This window comes from Cucumis sativus, chromosome 4 (assembly GCF_000004075.3).
Source record: "Cucumis sativus cultivar 9930 chromosome 4, Cucumber_9930_V3, whole genome shotgun sequence".
Classification (NCBI taxonomy): domain Eukaryota; kingdom Viridiplantae; phylum Streptophyta; class Magnoliopsida; order Cucurbitales; family Cucurbitaceae; genus Cucumis; species Cucumis sativus.
The window spans coordinates 15,655,640-15,680,123 of NC_026658.2; the positions used below are offsets into that span (position 1 = coordinate 15,655,640).

The 24,484-nt window shown below is 30.8% G+C and overlaps 3 protein-coding genes and 1 non-coding gene across 4 annotated transcripts; 2 read left to right on the forward strand and 2 right to left on the reverse strand.

Moving 5' to 3' along the window:
• Positions 1-2,430: 2,430 nt before the first annotated feature.
• Positions 2,431-3,253, reverse strand: LOC101218011 (protein SLE1). The gene is given in 1 exon segment (XM_031883952.1): positions 2,431-3,253. A coding segment is annotated over 1 exon segment (426 nt). The 5' UTR covers positions 3,082-3,253; the 3' UTR covers positions 2,431-2,655.
• A 2,705-nt stretch (positions 3,254-5,958) lies between these two features.
• On the forward strand, positions 5,959-10,377 carry LOC101217771 (ERBB-3 BINDING PROTEIN 1). Its single transcript, XM_031883724.1, is given in 6 exon segments — positions 5,959-6,452; positions 6,536-6,849; positions 9,392-9,454; positions 9,456-9,608; positions 9,701-9,782; positions 9,785-10,377. Coding segments are annotated over 5 exon segments (549 nt in total). The 5' UTR covers positions 5,959-6,452; positions 6,536-6,672; the 3' UTR covers positions 9,859-10,377.
• Positions 10,378-17,302: 6,925 nt separating this feature from the next.
• TRNAT-GGU lies at positions 17,303-17,374 on the reverse strand. The gene has a single exon. It is a non-coding gene; the product is annotated as a tRNA-Thr (tRNA).
• Positions 17,375-20,310: 2,936 nt separating this feature from the next.
• Positions 20,311-24,261, forward strand: LOC101217534 (pyruvate decarboxylase 1). The gene is made up of 6 exons (XM_004148584.3): positions 20,311-21,086; positions 21,974-22,140; positions 22,343-22,993; positions 23,076-23,193; positions 23,603-23,791; positions 23,928-24,261. The coding sequence occupies exons 1-6, from the start codon at positions 20,481-20,483 to the stop codon at positions 24,099-24,101; spliced, it is 1,905 nt and encodes a 634-aa protein (XP_004148632.1). The 5' UTR covers positions 20,311-20,480; the 3' UTR covers positions 24,102-24,261.
• The last annotated feature ends 223 nt before the right edge of the window (positions 24,262-24,484 follow it).

Genomic DNA, 24,484 nt, shown 5'->3' on the forward strand with positions numbered 1-24,484 from the left:
TTAAAAAAATGATATTCTAACTCCAATACATAAATTTTGTATATTTAATTTATCAAATCGTCATGGTTTCGCAAAACAATTTGCCTTAATTTCTTTAAATTCAACATGAAATTTTCAACATTTTTTAAGTAATCGGTTGAATAAATCACTGTTTTTCCTTTTAAAGATAAAACAATCTTAGTTTTCTTCTTACCTAAATATTATGTTTTTTTTCTCTTTTTAAATGACTCAATATTTAGTTTTTCCATGGAACAACAAAAAGGATAAAAAAATTATAATGAACCAATAAAAGATATAAAAATAAGAAAGAAGAAAGTGAAAAAAAACTTACATTTTAGAAAGTATAAGCATAATTTAGTAAAAAATTTAAATCCAAATAAATTTTAAATCAAATCTCGCCATTAAATTAATTTTTTAAAAGAAAATTCTTATACATTTAAAATCTAAATACTTAAAAAATATATAATATATACATATATTTGTTATACATGTTTAGGTTATTTAAGAATTCAAAACTTATTTCATTTAACATTAAATCGTTTTATTGTTTTTGTTTTGATTTTTAACATTAAATAGTTTTATTATTTTTGTTTTGATTTTTTATGAATTTTATTGATAAAATATTTGAAAAGTGAAAAATGAATAAAAGAAGAAAAAATAAATAAAAGACATGAAATAATAAAATTAAAAAAAAGTCAGTTAAATATAAGGCTAATGCGTAAACTAATAATTATTAAAATTAATTTCAAAAATAAAATAAATTAAAAATAATATTCATTTAAAATTATTAAATTAATTAAAAATTGAAAAATAAGAGAGTAATTTTTTTAAAAAAATAAAATCATAATTTTTTTTTAAAATAATAAAACTACGGGAGTTGAAAATATAAGATTATGGAGAGTTGAAAATGTAGGTTTATGGACATGGATGGATCTATTAAGGGGCCATGGGGCACGTGCCCTTCACATATTCGATTTTTGTATTTTAATATTAGTTTTGAAGTGTTAAATTACAATTACAATATATATTAAATTATGCGCTCTCTACGCTATATTCTGCCTTTGATACAGTAGTCCTTCTTTGGATACGTCAATGTTTATAGAGAGGTGAAGAGAGATTGAGAAAGAGTGAGATGGATGAGGGGTTATGATAAACCTAAAACAAGAGTTATAATGACTTTTCCCCATACAAAGTACGGTTATGATAACCGTGGAGTTACCATTGTCTTAACCAATGAATACGTCACTGTTTATAGAGAGTTGAAGAGAGGTTAAGAAAGAGATAAATGATAAACCTAATACGTCACTGTTTATAAAGAGTTGAAGAGAGATTAGAAAGAAAAATGGATGATAAACCTAGAACAAGAGTTATAATGACATTTCCCCAAACAAGATTTTCCCAAACAAGATACGATTTATCTAGAATAAGAGTTATAATGACCTTTCTCCATAGATATGATTTATAAAGAGTCGAAGAGAGGTTGAGAAAGAGAAATGTTGATAAGACCTTTTCCTAAACAGGATATGCTGAAAAAAGACGTGGAGTTACCAAAAGACGTGGAGTTACCATAGCCCTAACCAATAATGATAAGTTAGCATAGTTCTAACTAGCCCTAACCAATAATGAGTGAAAAAAGACGTGGAGTTACCATAGCCCTAACCAATAATGATAACGGTAACTTATCCCTAACTAACACTACCCCTTGTATTTTGAAATATGTAATAATTTAATCACTAATGCGAGATTAAAAAATTTCTCTAAAACATGGTAAGAACTAATGCGAGATTAAAAAATTTAACATGGTAAGAAATTTCATTAAAATGAAAGTTCCATTGGTATCTATAAAACTCAATTTAATGAAGCGAACCATTGGTATCTATAAAATTCAATTAAATGAAGCGAACCAATTATATTTATTCTGCCATAGGTATGGTGTTGATATAATAGTCTAACTTTACATTTTCATTTTGATTCTAAACTGGGTTGGAAATGTCTCCCGAATTTATTTTAAACAAACCATCCAAAAATATTCTCCATATAACTTCTCGTAGGATCCCAAAGATCTTTCATCATTGAGGACTTCCCTCCTTTTGCATTCTCTATTTTGTGTTCTTTATAAATAACTAATTTTAGTCTCGTAGTCAATTAGAATCTTAATATGTACATTTCACATATACACTCTTTTAATTAATTAAACTCATGCAAATCTATATATACTATGTATTTTGAAAGGATAGTAGACTTGACTGATACGTCCATGTCTTTTATTTATGAAGTATCCGTATATTTCAGAACATGCATGCAAACATTTCAGTTTTCAGAACAGTCCATGTCAAAACTAAACCAAACTCTAAAGAGATGGGAAAGCAAACGGTAAAATAAGAAGAAAAAAAAACAAAAGACGTACTATTTGTTCACGTTTTCCATTTATAGCAAAATTCATCAAAAGTTTAAGTTCAGAACTTAAACCCTGAAATACAACCACAGCACATGTGGCCAAGGTAAAAGAAAAGAAAAGAAAAGAAAAAGCATAGGAAATAAAATTACAAAGCAACCTTATTACATTACATAAGACGAAACCACGAGAACAGACAACATGCATGCACATGCATGCAAACATTACATTAAGATCAGCCCTAAGTTCAAAGGGCGAGTTTAACGGTTCTTGTTTGTGAACTTGGACTCATCGATCTCGATTCCTTCCTCCTCCACCCGCTCGCCACCGGACTTGTCCATTGTGCTCAGCCCTCCTTTCCGGCCCATCTCTTTGTAGCCTTCTTGGCCCATTTGCTCCCTTCTTGCCTCTCCCCCTTGATGCCCTAGCTCTTGATACCCTTCATGCCCCAGTTGCTCTTTCCTTGTTTGCCCGCCTTTGCTCCGGCCTTCACCATGATAAAGCAATTAATAAACTCGATCATATTATAAACAAAAATTTACACATGTAGTACTAAAGCTCACAAAGGAACCTTCGGCTAGGCGTTCTTGAGCATCAAGGCTTTTGCCACCAGTTCCACCAGGAACCACAGTCTCACCCTGCTTAGCCTTAGCGTCCAGCGCCGATCTTTGCTGTTGCGATGCCATTTTTACTCTCTTTGTTTATTATATATTATGCAGTAATGTTGTTGGAATAATGTAAAGGAGCAATCAGTTTATATAAAAAGCAAATTTTGGAAAGAAAGAAAGAAACAAAGAGGGGTTTGTAAAATGGACACATAATAAGGCTAACGCGGCAAATTGGGGTGCAATATCAGCAATTTCTTGATGACACCTCATTAACATTGTCCTCTTCATGTTTTCTACTGACACGTGTTTGTTTAACTCATCCCATCATTTAGCAAATAGCAATACCGCAACCGCTATTTAGTTTACACTGAGTTATGAATGTTGCCTTTTCTTTTTCTATATTGCTTCAAATTTAGTATTGCATTGTTTGTAAGGGTCGGCTAAAACAACTTAACAGATGAAAAATAAGAAACATAAATTTTACTAAGATTATATCATAAAAAGCAGAAAGAGCACTGCTGATGATTTAGCTTAACTAAATGAAACCCTTCTCATAAACAATCATCATATGTTCATTGCATTTTTATATAAACTTGTTCACACCAGATTTCCGGAGAAATTTAATTCGTGGAGTTGAACTTGGGTTAAAGTTGTATTTTTGTGAACTTGGGTTAAAGTTGTATTTTTGTTGATTTGATGCGATGCGGTTCAATCTCTAGAATTTGATCATCTGGTTATCTCTTGACTAGATGCTTATGCTTGATTTGGAGGAAGCGAAGCACATGATGTTCTTGAAGTTTGTTGAACGTTTATGCTTGATTTGGAGAAGCGGAGCACGTGATGTTTTTCAAATTGGTTGAATGTCTACGCTTGATTTGAGAAAGCGGAGCACGTGATGTTCTTGAAGTTGAAGTCTTGGAAGAAAGTTTGTGTCTACAAATGGAAGAAAGTTTGTATCTTCAAATGAGCTTCAATCTTCGAGGATGGGGAAGAAAGTTTATATCTTCAAAGGAGCTTCAATCTTCGAGGATGGTCGACTTCAACACTTAGAGAGTCTTCTAGTTATTGGAAGAATTCTATCTAGACTTTCTGAAAGTAAAAAATTTCCAACCCTGCAAATGAGGAGAATTCATCTATTTATAGAGTTCACTTATAGGCTATATGGGCTTAAACCTGGTTGGTCCATAAATCAGACCTAAGTGTTCAATTACATGGATTTATGTTATATTTAGTATTTGGGCTCAATTAAGCTCATTTTTGGGTTTAATTGAACTTAGTCTAAGTAAATAATATTTAATTGAACCAAAATGATTAACTTTATCCAACGATTAAGATCAAAATATGTGGCATTATTAGAATGATCAATTTATGTTTTTCAATTCTTTAATTTGGGGCACATGTCAATTTTAATTAGTCATAAATTTAATTATTTGTACTTTTCATCGTTAACTTAATGATGTGGCAATTAGATAATTTGTGATTAGTCTCAAAATTTATTATTCAACAACGTCACATGTATATATTCTACTTATGAGCAAATATACTTGAGCTACCTTAGCTTCAAGTATACATTATTATTTTCTTTCTATCTTTTTTACTTTTGTCACTATTTTTTTATTAAAAAATTTTTAGTCTTTTTATTCTCTCTAAGAAATAGAAAAAAAGAATGAGGCATAAGAAAAATTTTCATTTTTTATTATCGTAATTTTATTACTTTTTAAAACTTATTATTATTATTATTATTATTATTTATATCATAACTGTTTCTTTTCTCTTTTTTACTTCGAACTTTTTTTCAAATAACATGATTTTTAAAAGATATATAAAAAATAAGTTAGATGTAGGTGGGTCCACAACTTCCACCTACTAAGCCCCACAATATTTACATTTTTTCTTTATTTTATATATATATATATATATATATATATATATATATATATATATATTATTTATTCTTTTTCATTCTTTATATATTATTTATGGGTCTCATATCTTCTTGTTTTCCTCCAATTTTTTTTTTATATATATATATATTAATTTTTCCAATACTAAAAATATGTTTCTCTATTAAATTAATTTTTTCTTTTTCTCTGAAAAACCAACAAATTACCTAGAAAAACAGAAGTGTGAAATTTATACGAATGACCCAAACTCTAGAGAGCAAATGAAATTCGTTAAACTTTTGTTTTAAAAATAAGGTATATTTTTTACCCTTCACCAATGTGACATTCGGGTGAAAATACAAAAGAAAAAAAAAAAAAAAAACCGTGCACACATAAAGCCCATCTCTCTTTTTTTCCTCACTTACCAAATTACTCTTCCCTTACTCTTATTTTTCTCATTCACATATCACTCTACATTCTCAAAGGTGAAGCTAATGTGTGATTTTCATCCAAGTTCTGGTCATGTTAGGAATGGCCATATACACCTTAAGCCTAAGGACCACAAAGGCACATGGGAGTAGCACATTTTCACTTGTCCGACATTGAAAAATTAAGGATTGAATATAATGTGCATATATATAATATATGTGAGACCACTTGTGGGGACTTCCAAAAGTTGATAGGGTGAGAGCAAGGGGCCTTTTTCCACACACATGTCATCGAAATTGGTTTGCCCAAAGGTGGTCCGTGGGAGTAGGAGTATTTTTGACAATTTTGTCAAAGATATGCTAGTTGTAGAAGATAAATCAATGGTTTTGACAAATTCTCAAGAATAGAAGCCACACAAATATATTTTGTTAATATACTAATAATAAAAGTATATTAAAACGTTTTTAAGTTGGGGCATTTTTAAAACTTTTCTAATTATTACTGTTTTTTTAGTTACAATACTTTATTTTTTGAAAGCCACCATTTTGACACAATTTTTTTTAAAAAAGTTTTTTTTTTTGTTTTTGTTCTTTGTTCTTTTGTTTTCTTTTTCTTTGGTTTTTTCTGTTGTTTTGGAGGTAAAGTGGAAGACGAAAACCCTAAACCCTAATTAACAACCTCAATGCCATTCCTATATAAATAAACGTGGCCATAGAAGAATGTAACCCAAATTTCTTCTCTTCTTTATACTTCGAAGCGTTATTGCCTTTGTGGTTCTTAGCTTCTAAACTTCATTTCTTCATCCTAAATCATTTGCTTCACATACCTGACGCTCACGAACAAATGTCGTCGGACGATGAAAGCGAGGAGATGGAGTTGGATCTCTCCTCTCCGGGTGTTGTTACAAAGTACAAAAATGCTGCTGAGATCATAAACAGTCACTAATCTTTGTCTTTCCATTGCATGTCTAATTGAGCTCGCGGCATAGTTACTCTTCAATTTTTTGTTATATGAATTATGACATTGTTCTTTGTAACACAACATTCATGCCGAGGCATTGCAGCTGGTGATATCCCAATGTAAACCAAAAGCAAAAATCGTTGACATTTGCGAAATAGGCGATTCCTTCACTTGAGAGTAGGTTTTAACATTGGAACTTCTAAGTTTTTCCTCCTTTTGTTTTGATCGTATTTTTAGTAATCTTTTTTTTGCTTGTGAAGGCAAACAGTAAACATATACAAGAATGTTAAGAAGAAGATGAAACAGTGATGGAAGAAGGAGATATACTCAAGATGTAACCAAATTATACATTGACTGGTTGCTGTTTTCTTGTGGCGTGTTTAATGACAGTTGATTGATGATGGATTTTTCTTACGGTAGTGATATGGGCTGCCATATTGATGGGTTTATCGCTGTAGTTCTTCACACTCATGTTCTGCAAGAAGGTCCAGTGACTGGAAGGGCAGCCGATGTCATTGCAGCTGCTAACACTGCTGCTGAAGTTACCTTAATGCTTGTTAGGCCTGGGAAAAAGGTAATAGTTCTTTATACTATTATTTGGAACATTTGTCTTTCGATTTAATTTCCATTGATCAATGTGCACTTACTAGAGATTATGTTGATTAATTGTTTGTACTCTAAACTACTTTTTTTAAGCATGGTTATATTGTGTATCTCAGTCATTTTGGTGCTTAAGTTAGGAACTTTGTCTTAAGCTGTGGTTTAGCATAGTGTGAAGTTTTTGTCATGGCTATTCTTATAAGGAATAAATACTTCTATATGGTAGGGACTTTTTCGAAGTTACACTTGTAAATATGAAGTCTTGGCTAGTTATTTTCAATTTTTGAGTATGACATTGTTAACTTGTTTATGTTCTGGATCCCATGTGTGTTTGTTTATCATAATTTGTAGGATTCAGTTCCTCTGTTTCATGCTGGTATTTGTTTATCAGAATTTATTAGATTCATCCCCTCAAGTCCTTTCTTTTGAATCGTCTCGTCTAACCCATGGGGAAGAGATTGATCAAACATTTTAATGGCAACTTTGCCGAGGTGATCAGTTATTTGTTGATTACCTCTTTTCCCTGTTGCCTATATTGAATTTGGTCTTGATTGGGTCCTTGTAGGTGGACATACTGTGTATGGCTGATGCCTATGGTCTCAGTGATCTATATTTTTCAGAGAATTTTTTTAGTGCTAGTATTTATGCAGTTTACGCTATAACTCAAGTTTTGATGTTCTAACAATACTAAAATTTAATTTTCTTTCTTTGATGAAGCTCTGAAATAAATCAATGGTGGTGTAACCATGTAGAATTGATCTTGCTTGAAACACAATCCTTTTATTTGTTTTTGCTCACCATGTCAGTTGATGTGTACTCACTCAGTATTGTGAAGTTTTCTTATTGATCGATGGTTGAAGTGAAAGCAATAGAAAGTATATTCCCTATAGAAATTAAGTGTATTGGAGCAATTATAATACACAAAATTATAAGGAAACTTTGCTGAGATGATTTATTACTTGTGGATTGCCTTTTTTTCCCTGTTGCCTATACTGTTTATGGTCAAAGTTGGGATATCATAGGCCTACTTTCATGGATGATGTCTATGGTCTAACTTGTCCAAATCAATAAATTATAAATTGAAGTTTGTTTGTTGATGGTTGAAGTGAAGGCATTTGGTAGTATATTCCCTGTAGCATTAAAGTTAACTGAAGCAACTGAAATGTACTGAATTACAAGGCAACTTTGCCGAGGTGATTTATGAATTGTGGATTGCCTCTTTTCCCTGTTGCCTATACTGTGTACGGTCAAAGTTGGGATATCATAGGCTGATTTTCATGAATGATGTCTATGATCTCACTTGTCCAAATCGATAAAATATAAATTGAAGTTTGTTTATTGATGGTTTAAGTGAAGGCATTCAGAAGTATATTCCCTATGGCATTAAAGTTAAATGATGCAACTAAAATATACTGACTTATTGGCAACTTTGCCGAGGTGATTTATGACTTGTGGATTGCCTCTTTTCCCTGTTGCCTATATTGTGTATGGTCAAAGTTGGGATGCCGTAGACTGACTTTCTTGGATGATGTCTATGTTCTCACTTGTCCAAATTAATAAGTTATTCATGACTATCTGTTGTGGTCTTGCGATATTGTTAAATAATCCATTTCTCATAACTGGATAATGAAGGCTACTTTGCCGAGGTGATTTGTGACTTGTGGGTTACCTCTTTTCCCTGTTGCCTATAATTGTGTACGGTTAATTTGGGATATCATAAGATGACATTTCATGGATGATGTCTGGTCTCAATTGCCCAAATTATAATACAAAATATGTTGTCATGATAATCTTAGTGATATCTAATGATAGTGGCTAGAGTTTACATTATCAACAATCCATTTTCTCATAACCAGATAACAAAGGCAACTTTGCCGAGGTGATTTGTGACTTTGTGAATTGCCTCTTTTCCCTGTTGCCTATAATGTGATCGGTCAAATTTGGTATATCATATTCATGGCTGACTTTCCATGGATGATGTCAGTCTCTAACCTCATTTGTCCAAATTGTTGTAAGGTAATATACATCCTGATGATATACTCATGTGATGTTTTATAATAGTGAACAGGGTTTATACTATTAAACAATAATTTTGTTAGTGCTTAAAATATTGTGTACATATTCGTTTTCTTTTATTCCTTCAATTTTGTGCTCACAACTCCTCATTTTTGGCAAATGGTAGTTGTTTCTTATGTATTCTATCTCTGCATTGTTGCTTAAGAGCCCTACATGATGAAAACTTTATTAAAGCTATGGAATTTGTTCCAAATGAGGCTTTTGTCATAGTTACTCTGATGGGGCATGTTACTTTTTCAGATAGTCTTGTTTTTTTTCCATCATTATTGGCATAATAAGTCAGTGTAATATTGTTAGTCATGATTAGTACATAATTGGATGTTTTACGGTTACAAAATCCTAATCACGGGTTTCTTTTGTTTTTTCCCCTTCTTTTATCCTCTGAATTCTTGATGATTTCTTTTTGGAAGTTTCTATTAATTAAATCCTCTTGACTTCAGAATAAAGATGTAACAGAAGCCATCCAAAAGGTTGCAGCTGCTTATGATTGCAAAGTTGTTGAAAGGGGTTCTTAGCCACCAGTTGAAGCAATTTGTGATTGATGGAAACAAGGTTATTCTTAGTGTTTCGAATCCAGAAACAAGAGTCGATGATGCCGAGTTTGAAGAGAATGAAATTTATGCAATAGACATAGTTACAAGTACGGGTGAAGGCAAGGTAATAAGGCCTTTAAGCTGAATAACCACTGTGACTTGATTAATTCTTTTTTTTCTAAATCATTCAATACCAATTGTTTTTGAACAATGCAGCCTAAGTTGTTGGATGAGAAGCAGACGACTATATATAAGAGAGCTATGGACAAGAGCTATCACTTGAAGATGAAAGCATGTAGGTTATTTTCAGTGAAATAAGTAAGAAATTTCCTGTTCTGCCTTTCACTGCTAGGTTGGTTGTGTTTCGACAATGAATTTTTTCGGGAGGCATTTGCTTGCAATTCTGAGGCACAGGTTTAGCAACTTAATAGGGCTTTGGAAGAGAAAAGAGCTAGGCTGGGACTAGTCGAATGTGTCAATCGTGATCTATTACAACCGTATCCCATCCTCCATGTGTTAATTGTGATCTATTGCAACCAAGTTTTCTGGATGAATTTCAGGTAAGAAAGGCGACAACAAACTCAACAATTCAACAGAGGTTGAGCCAATGGATTCGACAAGAACTGTGGGTGCATCACAGGAATGAGCTCTACCCCATTTGGTCTCATGGTCCTTTCAACCCATCATTTCAATTTTGGCACTGTTTCCTTCCTTTTCTTGTATGTTTGATTGACTAGCCTTCATGAGTATGTTCTCTTTGACATAAAAAAGAATAACATTTTTTTTTTATTACTTCCCTCTCATCTACATATTTTTATTGGCAAAGTATACAATTTAGCTCGATAAACATGTCTACTTATAATATTATTCTAAAAGGGAATTTTGATACTTCATTAAGAAACTTGTATACTGTGGGAAAATGAATGATTGTGAATTGCTTACCTCAAAGTTGTGTTCTTTTCTGCAATGAGTGTAAATCTAGTTCTTAAAATAAAATAAAGGGTTCTTAACTAGGATGACATAAAATAGTATACTATATTCCAATATTATTGATCTAAAATTTTTCATTGATTAAAAAGGAAAGTGATCATAATTAAGATTTGCATATTTAGTAGATATTATATAAGTACGGTAATTGATTAATTTTATTTTTTTTAGTGATTTTGTTTAAGATTTCTTTCCTATCTCTAGTATATGTAACGTTGAGAACAGAATATGTTTGCGATAGAAATTTTTTTATGAAAAAATTGAAAATAGAGAAATTGTATTGAAAAAACTGGTTTTGGAATAGTATATACGAAATAATACATTAAATAGTATATATAAAATATATGTATTATGGTAATATATATGTAATAATTAAAATATATGTATTATGTTAGTATATATGTAATAATTAAAAAAGATGTTACATAATATGTGATGATATATAAATTCAGTAAAAAAAAATTATAATATGTGTTATATAAATTCAGTAAAAAAAAATTCATTACTAAAAAAAGAAATTGTGGATGTATTATCGAATATATCTCGTATATATAAAATATAATCCAAAACATAAATGTATTATTCAGTAGCATACGTGTAAAGAAAAAAAAATGGATATATAACCTTTGAATAGGGTGGTATATCGAACATGGTATGATATATAATCAGTGTATGAAGTGGTATATCGAATATGGTATGAAGATGAACTGAAAAATATAAAAATAAACAAAATAGAAGGAACATGACCGAAATATATGCAGTCGTTGGAAAAAAAGTCTGAAAAAATGAAATGTTGAAGTCGTTGTCGGTGACTGATTTCATTTTGAAGTCGTTGTCGGTGACTGATTTCATTTTGAAGTCGTTGTCGGCGACCGACGAATAGAAGCACTAAGATTATTAACGTGATGTGGATAATATTATATACGGTTATACTTAATTATTAAATTATTCGTATTATAAAAGATTTTGTTTTACCCTTAATTAAAAAACTATTTCTAATTTATTTCTATAAGAAAATTAGATATTTATAACAAAGTTAGATATTAATTAAATGTGAATAAGAAAGTTATTATTTTATAATGTGAATATAAAAATAATTTAAATTTAGTTTAAAAAATTATATATAATTAATAATAATATGGTTATAGTTGTTAAAAAAATATATAGGAAATTCTAATAAAAATAAATTTTAGTTTAAGATATTTGTAAAATTCTATATCAAGTCAGGTGATTCGTCTCATTTTTACTAAAATAAATGTTAAGAGAGCAAACCACAAATTTTAGAAAATAAGAAGTCAAACGATATTATCAGATGGAGGGTAATAATATTAAAAATTAAAATTAGAACTTTGGAAAATTAATAATGAAAATTATGACTTCGAATCAAATGCAGGATAATTACATATGTCTGTTTGAGTGTAGAAAATCTAAATTAGATATTTATGACAAGGTTGGAACTTGAATTTATCAATTTTCATGATAATAATTTTTTTTAATATTTAATAACAGTAATTTTGATTACAAAAAACTTAGTATTTTAGGATAATTTTAACCTTTATTTAATTATTTAAAAATAATTAGTTTTGAAAATCTTAAACAATATTTTTCTCATTATCAACAACCAAATTTATTATATTAATTATAACTTCTTTAATTATTAATTCATATATATTTGTATTTATTAATGTATATTTCCGCGTTGGATTTCATTTTCAATCCCTATACAAATCGGTTTTTATTCTTTCTTCTTCCCTTCCTATTCGATGATTTTGAATCGATTAGTCTTTATATTTTTTCATTTTTTTGGAACTTCTTATATTATTTACTGTTAGTCTTTATTTTTTTCGTTCATTTGTCACATATTTGTGAGAATTTAACTGTTTTGTTAAAATTATTTTGGTAGCAGTGATTTAAGTTAATTATTTTATATATTTTTTTCAAAAACTAAGAGGAGAAAAAATTATGGTGGTAATCCAGAGAATTTTGTGGAGATAGAAAATGAAATAAGGAGGAGGATGAAGATGTGGATGATGATACAGAATTCATCCCGGACCTCATAATTTCTTTAATGTGATGTTATGCTAATTTCTTTAATGTGAGAATTTCGACTTGAACTCAACTTCAATAGAAGTCGGGAATAATAGAAAGAAGCTTGGATTGGTTGATTCAATTAAAAAAGGGTGAAAATTAACTAAATTATCTTTTTTATTATGAATGTTTGAGTTTAATGTCTATTTCGAAAATTCATTTTAAATGGTCCCTAAGAGTTCATCGACCAAAATAGAAGTTAGCGTTGTTGCCGTGTGTTACAAGTAATTAGAAAAGAAATCGTATATTTCCTCTCCTTAAACCTCACTTTCACTTCGTCTTCATTTTTCTGGCATTTTCTTTACTCTCTGCACAACCACACACCCCTCCTACCAGCCAATTTTGATCAATATAAATTATTCAAATAATACAAATGTGAAACATACTCTAATTTTTACAACTCCAACTTCATATTGACATAAACTAACCAGTCCTTAACTGCTTATTATTGAAACAAAATTACAGAACCAAATTACATGATATTACTTAGAAAGGATCAGATGATCGTTGTTTCTGATTTCGTTTTCATTCTTCCCAACCAATGTCTCATCCAATTTTTTTCATTTATCCACCAGGCTACCATAACTATTTTGTATTTGGTAACAATATTTCAAGTGCTTGGGCATATTCAACCCTTTGTTGAGAAAACAACAAACCCATCTCTTTCATATCCCTCTGGGTTCGAAAACATGCCACAATATAGTGGAAGACTTGAATTTTTCTTTTACTTTTTGGCTTCTCTCAGTGGCGTCTTCTGAAAAATGGGTTCATTGCTATTCTTAAAAACTTAAGATTTTTTTCTTCTTTTTAGAAAAATGAAGAATATTAAAAGAGTGCCCACGGCCAAATGAGATAAAGAGACCTGAGATTGGTTCCTCCCCAAGTTAGTTTTAGTTCTAGAACTAGAGGACCATAAACAAAGGAGTGAAAATGAAGAAGAAAGTATGGAGCTCTATATCATATTTTCTTATTAAACACTTTTGGATAAAATTACGTAAAAGTTAATATTGAACTTACCAAAAAAATTTTTGTGATTGAGACAACAAATTTTCTTTTAGTGAGCATAAGTTGTTTGGCATTATGCTTTTGGTGTATTATTTCTTTGTCGTATTACTTATTTTCTTCATAGTTTAATAATCCTCTCTTGGTATGTTCTCTTTCATTTTAAAATTATTTTGGTATCTCTGACAAATATTTATATGATTCGATGGGACAAATAAATCTCAATAATATAAAAAATGATTTCCTTTTTAAACTAAGTTTTTGAGACCCAATCAATGATTTTTTAAAATTTATTTTTATAAACGGTCGTTGTATTCTAAAAAAACCATGTTAAGTTTCAAAAACTGAAAGTAATTTGCACAAATTTGTTTTTGGGTTTAGAATCTGAGAATTCAAATATTTATTTTACAAAGATAAAAAATTTAGTTAAAAAGAATGGGAATAACAAGAATATATTTAAAAGAAGAATATTCTTCTAAATACTAAAATTAGTTATCAAACCGGACATAAGAGTTGGGGTGAATTGTTTAGATGAAAAACAATAAATATATGCCTTTAAAATTGCGAGATCTATAAATTATAGTCATTGTACCTACTATATTTCTACTATATTTTGTTCGATTTAGAACTTAAAAAATAATTTGATGATGCACATAAATGGTGTTCGTGTAAACGACGTTAAATCTGAAATTGAGGTTGCTAATTTGATAAGTTTCAACATAAACTAACCATGTTGACACCAACCAAAAAAACATTGAGATAGGAAACCTATCCCCATGCTTTTTTGTCAACGCTCATTGCTCGACGACAAATACGTTCGACAACGAAATTGAGGGATATCCCAACAGCTTTGGACATCAATATTTTTTTTTTTTTTTTTTTTTGTAATGTAACCCTCAAAAGTTTTCTATCTTTCACTGTTAATTATCATAATAGGTTTAGGGTTTACATTAGTTTCTAAATTAATAAAAATTATTTAATTATTGTAATAATATAAATATTCTAATTTTCATTTAATTATTTTTGAAGTATAAATAATTATTACTAAAAAAAATAAATCGGTAGCTTTTATCATGGACTAGATGAATTACAACCGTAATTTTCATTCCATCATATCAACTATAAAATTAAATTAAAAAACCGAATACAAAATTTCCATATTAATGTAAATGGATTAAGCAGATGAAATAAATTGAACAAAAAAAGAAATTAAAAATTTTCATATTAATATAAACAATTATAATATTGATTAAAAAAAGAAAAACTCTAATATGAAGTAAAGAGAAAGAGATGGACAAGTGTTTAACACACGTCCACTAACAAAAGAAAAAAAAAATAGACGGAATGTTTAACACACATCCACCAATAAAAGAAAGAAAGAATGGACGAGTTTACTCCACTAATAAAAATAATTGGACGAGAAGTCGTTCATTAAAAAGAACTGACGTATGTTCAAATACTTTAAAACAACAATATTTTACTAATAAGTTTAAATAACAACTATACTTAGCGAATTTTTTCTAAACTCTAAGTTCACATGCGTTGTTGATATTTTCAAGAACTTTATAGATGGTAGTGATATTTTAAAATAACTTTATAGATGGTAGTGGGAGCAACCTCCCCAAGAATCAACCTTTACTATAATGTTAATGTCATAGTCTTGATAAAAGTCCCCACGAATGGATCCTATGGTTTTTTAAGCTTATGGCTTCTTCCAGTTATTTTGATTCTAATCAGGATTGGGCCAATAAAATATGATACAACACCACAACTTATAATAATAATTATTATTGTTATTACTTCTGTTGTTGTTGTTTTTGAAAAAGAACAAAACATAATAAATCAAAGGAAGAAAAATATGTTAAGAAAAAGTAGAAAGAAAGGCACTGCAAGATAAGGCTTACACAGGAGAAAGACTGATACATGTGTTTGTTTTGTTATTTATCAGTATAGTTTTGGTAATTTTTTGTGGTTGCTTTCGCAAAAAGTGCTTATTTTGTTTTCCCAATAAACTTATCATTCCCAAAACCAAAAACTCTAGGCGTGTTGTGTTTTGGCCCATAATTATTTTCTCTCTTTACATCACTTTTCTTTTTCTTTTTAATCTCTCTAAAACCCTTGGAAAAATAGGATGAATCGAAATATAGCTGCTACACCAAAACTAGGCGCAAAGAACCAACCAGACTGACCTAGTGGATAAATCAGGAATACAGAAACAAAAACAGCAATTGGGCCCGAGAATGCGATTGCATTATAAGGTCGCAATTGAACAGATCGAGCAAGTTCAAATTGACGTAACATGAAACCTATTAGTCCGAAAGCACCGTGGAGAGCAACAAAAGTCCACAGACCACCTAATTGACACCAACGAGTAAAATCTCCTTGTGCTTCAGGGCCCCATAGTAACAACAAAGAGTGGGCTAAACTATTAGCAGGAGTCGAAACTGCGGCGGTTAAGAAGTTGCATCCTTCCAAATAGGAACTTGCCAATCCATGGGTATACCATGAAGTTACAAAGGTTGTACCTGTAAACCAACCTCCGACGGCAAAATAGGCACAAGGAAAGAGCAATAGACCGGACCAACCTACAAAAACGAAACGGTCCCTCCGTAACCAGTCATCCATAATATCGAATAAATCATTTTCGTCTTTGGTAAATTTACCAACGGCTATAGTCATAGTGATCCTCCTATTCAACTAACTTCAACCATTTTCGAACACCTCATTGCATTTTCAGGGCCTTCGAGTCTAGCATTTCTGTATGATTTCTACTGTCCCTTCTTTCTAATGGGTTTCGAATATAAAAATCATTTTTTGATTGATCCAATCCATAACCTGACCTAGATCAATATTATAAACTCAATACTGTAAATTAAAGTATCGTTCTCGTCTCCATTCTTCGTCACATTGTTGGAACATATATTGAATATGTATCAATATGGAAATATTTGGCACATGGAGCCATGATCTGATATATAATTTATCTTTTTTATATAGATAGAAAATATCTTATCTTATCTTATAGCGATAGAAATTTATCTTATCCTCTGTTATCTTCATCTTCTGTTTTGGAATCAAAGAAAGATATTTTTAAACGGCTCATATGTTGTGACTTGGAATAAACGTTTCTCTGTGGAGAAAGAGCAATAGCAATTTTTTCCTATAGAACGTCTACAAACAAGAGGATTTAATCGGAAATATCGACAGATTCCTGTGTGTGGAGTCCAAATAAATATGAAAATGAAATAAAAAAGATCCACTGTTCTAATTTCATCCTTATCGAATTTGAATATCAGAATAGTGGATATAGTCATGATTCAACGGGTTAGGTCCACTTACTTTTTTTTTGTTGATTTCGAATCTTTATAATTGATTGGAATAATGGAAAATAGGAATATTTTGGAATTCAAGGAAACAACTTATCATGATTCATTAGAATCATGATAGATTATTTGAATCTATTCTAAGGATTAGAATAGAATCTAGAATTTTATTCTAGAATCAAAATAATAAAAAAATGTGTCACTATAGAATTTCGAATTTTTAGTTTCTAACTATAATTACTATTATATTATTCATTATAATAATAACTTGGTATAATTAAAGATAACTTTTTTATAAAAAAATGAAATTAAAATTATACGGTTTGTACTTTTTTTATTACAAAAAAAAAAATATGTCGTCTATTCTCCCCTCAATCAAATATGAATACTACGGCTGGAGTTTTATGAAAAAAGCCAAAGCCCCTTATCGGATTTGAACCGATGACTTACGCCTTACCATGGCGTTACTCTACCACTGAGTTAAAAAGGCCTATTTGATTCAATTTCTGAGTAAGCCACTAGCCACGATGAGTCTAGTGTATATAATTATTATAAATTATAAATAATAAGATATGTACATAAATATATCTTATCCACATAGTCGCTCATTGAGGAACTGGATTTATCTAATGAGTATAGGTAAAATGGTTTTTTATAACAATAATAGATAGTATGGTAGAAGGATTCATATATTTCTTTCTACCATACTATCGGATCTCATAGAATACTTCTCTCGTAGACTACTGATAATTCTAGTCCGCCAATTTCATTTAAGACGCGAAATTTTAATGCTTTTCATTTTTCTTATCTTCAATCATTGATAAGAACTAAAACGGCAAGGTTAATTCAAATTAATCACTTTGACTGATTGTTTTTACGTATATTATAAGTAAAAAGGCGGTCGGAACTAGAATGAACAGTGCAGTAGCAATAAATGCGAGAATATTTACTTCCATAATATCATCGTTTCATTTTTTATTCGCAATAACTCGGGATTTAATCCCATAGAGATGATAAATGTTTCGCTTGTAAATTCAATGGGATGCATTGTATCTCGATGATATCGAATCGTATTAAAATATCATGAATAACAATATCGGAGCTATCAAATCGATTCATCGTCGAGAATTGAATAGTATAACATAGGAAGATCTTTTATCCATACCGAATTTAAACAAAATGGGATTCCTGATGCAATCAAGAATTTCGTTACTTTTTTTATTTATAATTTTTTGCATTCTTCCTTTTCTATAATCTACCGCCCTCTTATTCAATGCAATCATCTGATGAAGTCTCATCAGACTACCTTTACCCTTACATTGTTTATAAACAAACTCAAGCAAAGAATAGTAGTGAAATTCAAAAAAGGAAAAAGAGGTAGGTTCGAACTAAACTCCTTCCTTTTTTTGTACTTATGAAATCTTCTTAAAAAAAAGAAATAAAAACGAAACTTAAACTTTCAAAAATTCTTAATTACCTCACTAAGAGAGATAGATGGGATCCTTGTTTGTATGAATATCCTCTTTCCTTGAATTAGTAGTGGGACGTATATATCAAAAGTTAAGTGTGAAATTTGAATAAGATGGATTATTTCAAATTAGTAATTGAATTTACTAATTGAGGTTACAAAAAATCGGAGCCAGAACGGATATATTTTGCTTTAAGACGAAAAATTAGATCAAAGTTTACTATGTAAACTTTATTTTGTATCGGTCCAAATTCCCTTTATGTATGTGCTTTCCGGAAACGTATAGTACTCTATTTCATTAGAAAAATCGGGCGTAATCAACTAGACCCAGTACGCCTTCGAATCCTGAATATGATGCTACCAATAATTGTAGTAATTCACATATGGCACATATGTCTTTCTCCCATCAATTAGTACTCGTTGAAGAAATAAAAATTCCCATATTTTTTTGTTGAAAAATGTGGAAAAAAATCAGAGAGATCCCGTTTGGAATAAAATTACGTTATGTTATTTGTTCTCTCTTTCACAGGAAGGGAAGAGATTAAGTATTTTTTTTTATTGGATTTGGATCCATCGGGACTATTCATATCAAAATTCATCAACCTCAATTTCAAAATTAACACCAATCAACTTACGAACAAGAAACAACATACAACTTTTTACAAATCTAACAAGAATGTGTTATTTTTAAAAATAGTTAAATACTCTAAAACAACGGTAATTTAATTCGTGGAGTTGATGTTGTATTTATGTTAATTTGATGTGATGTGTCTCTAGTATTTGATTCTCTAATTCACTCTTGAATGTCTAGGTTGAGTCTTGAAAGAAAACTAAACTTCAATCATGGAGGTTTTTTTTTTTAAGCTCTTGAGCGAATTAACTTTAGACATTTTAGAGTAAAAAAAAACTCCTCTATTTATAAAGTTGTTTGATAGGCTTTATGGACTTCGGTCTAATTGGTCCATGGACTAGAACTATGGCCTAAACCACGTAGATTTGAGTCATATTTAACATTTGAACTAAATTAAGCTTATTTTTGGGTTTAATTGAATTTTAATCTAAGTAAATAATATTTAATTGGATCAAAATAATTAACTTGATCTAATAGTCATAATCAAATATTATGTTTTCATCATACTCAAACAAATTTATGTTTACCGTTTCAATTTATGATACATGTCAATTTTTGATTAGTTGGAAATTGAAATGTTTGCATATTTTGAATATTAAATTTTTACTATTTTTAATTGGTCCGAAATTTATTATTTAACAACAACCAAATTTTCTTTTTAAAAAAATTAAAGCTAAAGTTAGAAGGGAAATTAAGTGGAAATATTTATTTTGTGAATTAAGAAATGATTGAAATTACAAATTGGGAAGGTGGAGGAGTGAGAGTGAATTTATTTAACTTCGAAAGAGAGAAAAAAGAAAGATGTGATATTGATAGCGGCATGGGGTGTCGCTTCATGGTTGCCATTCTTTTGTCGCCTTTTTCTCTCTCTTTCCTTTCTACTATTAATTATTGCTTTGAATTAATAATTGTATGTCGTTTTCTTCTGTAGATCTCCACTTTCTACAAAGAGGTGATTTGAAAAATTGGGATGATTTTAAAAAAAAATATGGAGAAAAAGAAGTGGGTTAAAAACTATTTTGATAAAAGTGATGGTTTTTTTTGGCATTATTAGAATGGGTCTCTTTTCTATGTTATTTTTCTTTATTTTTTATGAAAAACGAGGAAATAAAGTCAGTGGACCCATTAGTAGTGGTTGCGGTAGCGGTAGAATATAAAAGTTGTCCATTTTTTTCCAATTGTCCCTTATATGAATATGAAATTTTTAAAAATAATTGTAATATTTTTACCATGCACAAAGATAATAAATCAAACATTTATAATTTGAGATTAGATGGTATATTTAGCTTTCAATGGAGTTACCATTCTTTTAATCATGTGCATGTGTTTTTCAACATTCAATCACGGTATAAAATTGTGAATCTAACCGGTTTCCTCCACAAACTTGGATTGTCGTTGATATAAATAAGTTGGGCAGTACAAACTTTGTTATTCACCATTACACAATCCTTCCTACGCCCTACACAAGATTCATTCATCCATAAAAACTCAAAAGCTATGGCTACGAAGCTCGAAAATGGCTTCCATACTGAAACCAACCCAAAGGTCACAACGACAATGGAAGCATCCCACAGTCCTACAGTTAACCCACTAGCCAATGGTATAGCAGCTGCTGACAAGCTTCGTAGCCAATCTCGCAGCAGTCATAATAATGGCGCCATCACGCCCTCAACGGTCATAATCCCACCTCCCACAACTACCCCGTCCACGCTTGGGCACTACCTAGCCCGTCGTCTGGTTCAAATCGGTATCTCCGATATCTTTTCCGTTCCGGGAGACTCTAATTTGGTGCTGTTTGATTACTTTGTGGCAGAAAAAGGGTTGAACCTTGTGGGATGTTGTAGTGAGCTTAATGCTGGCTATGCGGCTGATGGGTATGCTAGGCGCCGTGGTGTTGGAGCATGTGCTGTAACCTTCACAGTTGGTAGTCTTAGTCTCATCAATGCTATTGCCGGTGCTTACTCGGAAGATCTTCCTGTGATTTGCATTGTGGGTGGACCAAACTCTAATGATTATGGAAGTAAGAAGATTCTCCATCATACCATTGGATTGCCGGATTTCGGTCAAGAACTTCGATGCTTTCAAAATGTCACTTGTTATCAGGTAGCTCCAAAATCTAAATATTTTCTCAAATATTGGAATATGATTTTTAGGGGTTAAAAAGTGATCTTTTAGTTTATAGAGTCCGTGCGAAATTATTTTAAACAATCAGTACTTGACGTACTTTAGTTTAAGTTATCATATTCTTGGTTTAAGATCAATAGTAACTCAACCAACCACTCAACGTCAAGATATTGGAGCTCTATATTATGATGGGTCACACTCTCTATCTAGTCTGTCGCCTGATCCAGCTAGGTTCAAGCATCCCTCAGTAATTGTATGGGTAAAAAAACAAAAACAAAAGGTGCTACTCCAAACATCCTCTTTTTACTTGAAAATTCAAATATTTCCTTTCTTTTGATTAAAATCACGTGAGTCGATGGAATAGATAAAAGAACTCATTTTTTTTTGGTTGTACAGAAACGTCATCGTTACATAAAATTAAAGAGAGAAGCAAATCTACAAAACAGAAAGCAGTTCTCTATAGCCAATAAATGTTAATATATATTCCTTTGATCTAAAAAATATCCATATATTCCCTCAATAACTTTGACAGGCAGCTCATAAATCTAAATACCTTTTTCGATATTGAAATATGAAATTAATTTTATGGGCTAAAAAGGTAACTTTAGTTTACAAAATAACTTTGAGTGAAATTATTTTAAACCGGCAATTCATTGTTTTGTTGGTCCACTGGAACTCTAAAATATTGTCTAACCACATTACATCAGAAAAGCAAATATGTCTTAGCTTGTTATAGCGTATAAATATCCAATTATTCTTTGGAAGCTACATAACATTGAAAGGGTGTTAAATTAAGTTTAAGTTTGATTAAAGTAATTTATGAATGTGATTATAATCATCGTCGATTATTGTGTTTCTGTGTGTAGGCCATTATTGACAACTTGGAAGATGCACAATGGCAAATAGACACAGCAATTTCAAAATGCCTAGAAGAAAGCAAACCAATTTATATTAGCATTTGTTGCAATTTGGTGGCCATCCCTCATCCTTCTTTCTCTGCTCAACAACTCATCCCACTCTCACTCTCCTCCAAGTAATTCTAATTTCCCCTCTCAAATCTAACTTAATATTAATTAATATCTTTTCATCGTTTGAGCCTTTCAACTCTTGTTTTTATTTCTAGTCTCAAAACTTTAAAATAGTTCAAATTTACTTTAGAGATTTCAAAATTTTCACTATTAAAAATGTTAAAAATTCAGTATTTTAATCCTTATTTTCTGGATGATCATTCACAGGGAAAGTAACCAAATGGCTTTAGAGGCAGCAGTAGAAAAAGCAGCTCAACTACTAAACACAGCCATAAAACCCGTCATGATCGGAGGCAGGAAACTCCGACTAACCAACTCACAAGAACCATTCATCGAACTAGCCAACGCTTGTGGGTACCCCGTCGCCGTGATGCCGTCGGCAAAAGGCATGTTCCCAGAGAACCACCCACATTTCATCGGAACTTACTGGGGAACAATCAGCTCCACCTACTGCGGGGAGACGGTAGAAATAGCGGACGCCTCAATCTTCGTGGGAGCCATTTTAGACGAACTAGATACCGTTGCCTTCTCACTTACCTACAAAAAGAACAAAGGCATTATGGTAGAAGCCGATCGAGTTGTGTTTCCAAATGGGCCGAGTTTGGGGCCAATATTAATGAAGGATTTTCTACGGGCTTTAGGGAAACGATTGAAGCCCAATTCAACGGCTTACGAGAATTATAGGCGGATTTATATAGCGGAGTCGGGTCCACTAGAATCGGGTCCGGGTGAAGCGTTACGGGTGAATATTGTGTTCAAACACATTCAGAAAATGTTATCGAGTAATATGGCTGTGATATCAGAGGCGGGTGATTCTTGGTTCCACAGTCAAAGATTAAAACTACCGAAATCATGCGGGTAAAACACATCTTTACCGATTACAATTATCATTTTGGTCCGAGTATATAATATGAAATGGTTTTGGATATATAACATGTAGGTATGAGGTGCAACTCCTTTATGCATCTATAGGATGGTCTTTGGGTGCAACTCTTGGATATGCACAAGCTGCACCGGAAAAGCGAGTGGTTCTTTTTATTGGTGATGGCAGCTTTCAGGTCCATTCTTGTTTTTATAATCAATTATATTATTTAATACTATTTTCCTTAATTCATATCTTCTAGGTTAAATTATAAAAAAATTGTTCTTGAATATATTTTAACTTTCAAAAGTTTTTAAAATACAATAAATAAATAAAAAGGGTTAAATATGAAAACTGTTATTTTTTTTTTTCGTTTAAATTTTTAAAAGTTGCATTTAGAATGATTGCTTATCTAATTTTAAAATGCTTTTATGCTTAATGTATATGTTTTATTTTAGATTTTTTTTAAGAAAAAATAAAAAATAAAAGATATTTTTGTGTTAAGTTAAACATTTGTAAATCATTTGAATGTTTAAAAAATAATTCAAACTAAGTTAAATGTAAAATTATTATTTTTGAAATAATTGGAATAATTTACATGACAGATGACTCCACAAGATGTGTCTACGATGATAACATTGAAGCAAAATAATATAATATTTTTGATAAATAACGGTGGATACACAATTGAAGTTGAAATTCATGATGGCCCCTACAATGTTATCAAGAATTGGGATTACACTGCCATTGTTAATGCTATGCACAATCATGATGGAAATTGTTGGACTACCAAGGTAAAATCTCCCTACTCTATGTGTATTTATATTTTAACATGCGTACAAACAACATGAATTAATAGTTAAAGAGAGAAAAAGTGACATGGTACATTTTGCCACATTTTTCTAACTTAAAGTTTTGGTTGTCATGTAGGTTCATACTGAGGAAGAGTTGGTAAATGCAATCGAGATAGTATTGAAAGAAAGAAAAGATAGTTTGTGCTTCATAGAGGTTATTGTTCATAGAGATGATACTAGTAAAGAGTTATTAGAATTTGGAAGCAAGTTTGCTAATGTTAGTAGTCGTCCCCCAAGAGTACTCCTATGAAATAGAAAATTGAAATAAAAAATTTGGTTCACATAGAATGAGACTCATGTTAGAATTTAGTTTGTACGATTTAAAAATATAGATATCATATTCATATTCATATCTATATTATTATTATTATATATAAAAGTATGGATGAAGAGAAACTTTCTCTTTCATATATGCTCATTTCATTACCTGACTTTTTATTTTTACTTTAACGAGCAATTAAGTCATTTGTCCAATTTTACCCATTCATTTCAAAAGTCATACTAAAAGTCACGACTTCTAAATTTTAAACTCCCTTAAAAGCATTAAATTAAATTCATATACACTCATAAATATCTTCAATAATATGTTTTGCTCAAACTTTTGATATTCTTCAAATTCATAATTATAAATGT

Coding starts and splice junctions, on each gene's coding strand:
- LOC101217534 (XM_004148584.3), top strand. CDS start 20,481: ATGGCTACGAAGCTCGAAAATGGCTTCCATACTGAAACCAACCCAAAG. Junction 22,141..22,342: donor CCACTCTCACTCTCCTCCAA/GTAATTCTAATT, acceptor GATCATTCACAG/GGAAAGTAACCAAATGGCTT. Junction 23,194..23,602: donor TTGGTGATGGCAGCTTTCAG/GTCCATTCTTGT, acceptor TTTACATGACAG/ATGACTCCACAAGATGTGTC.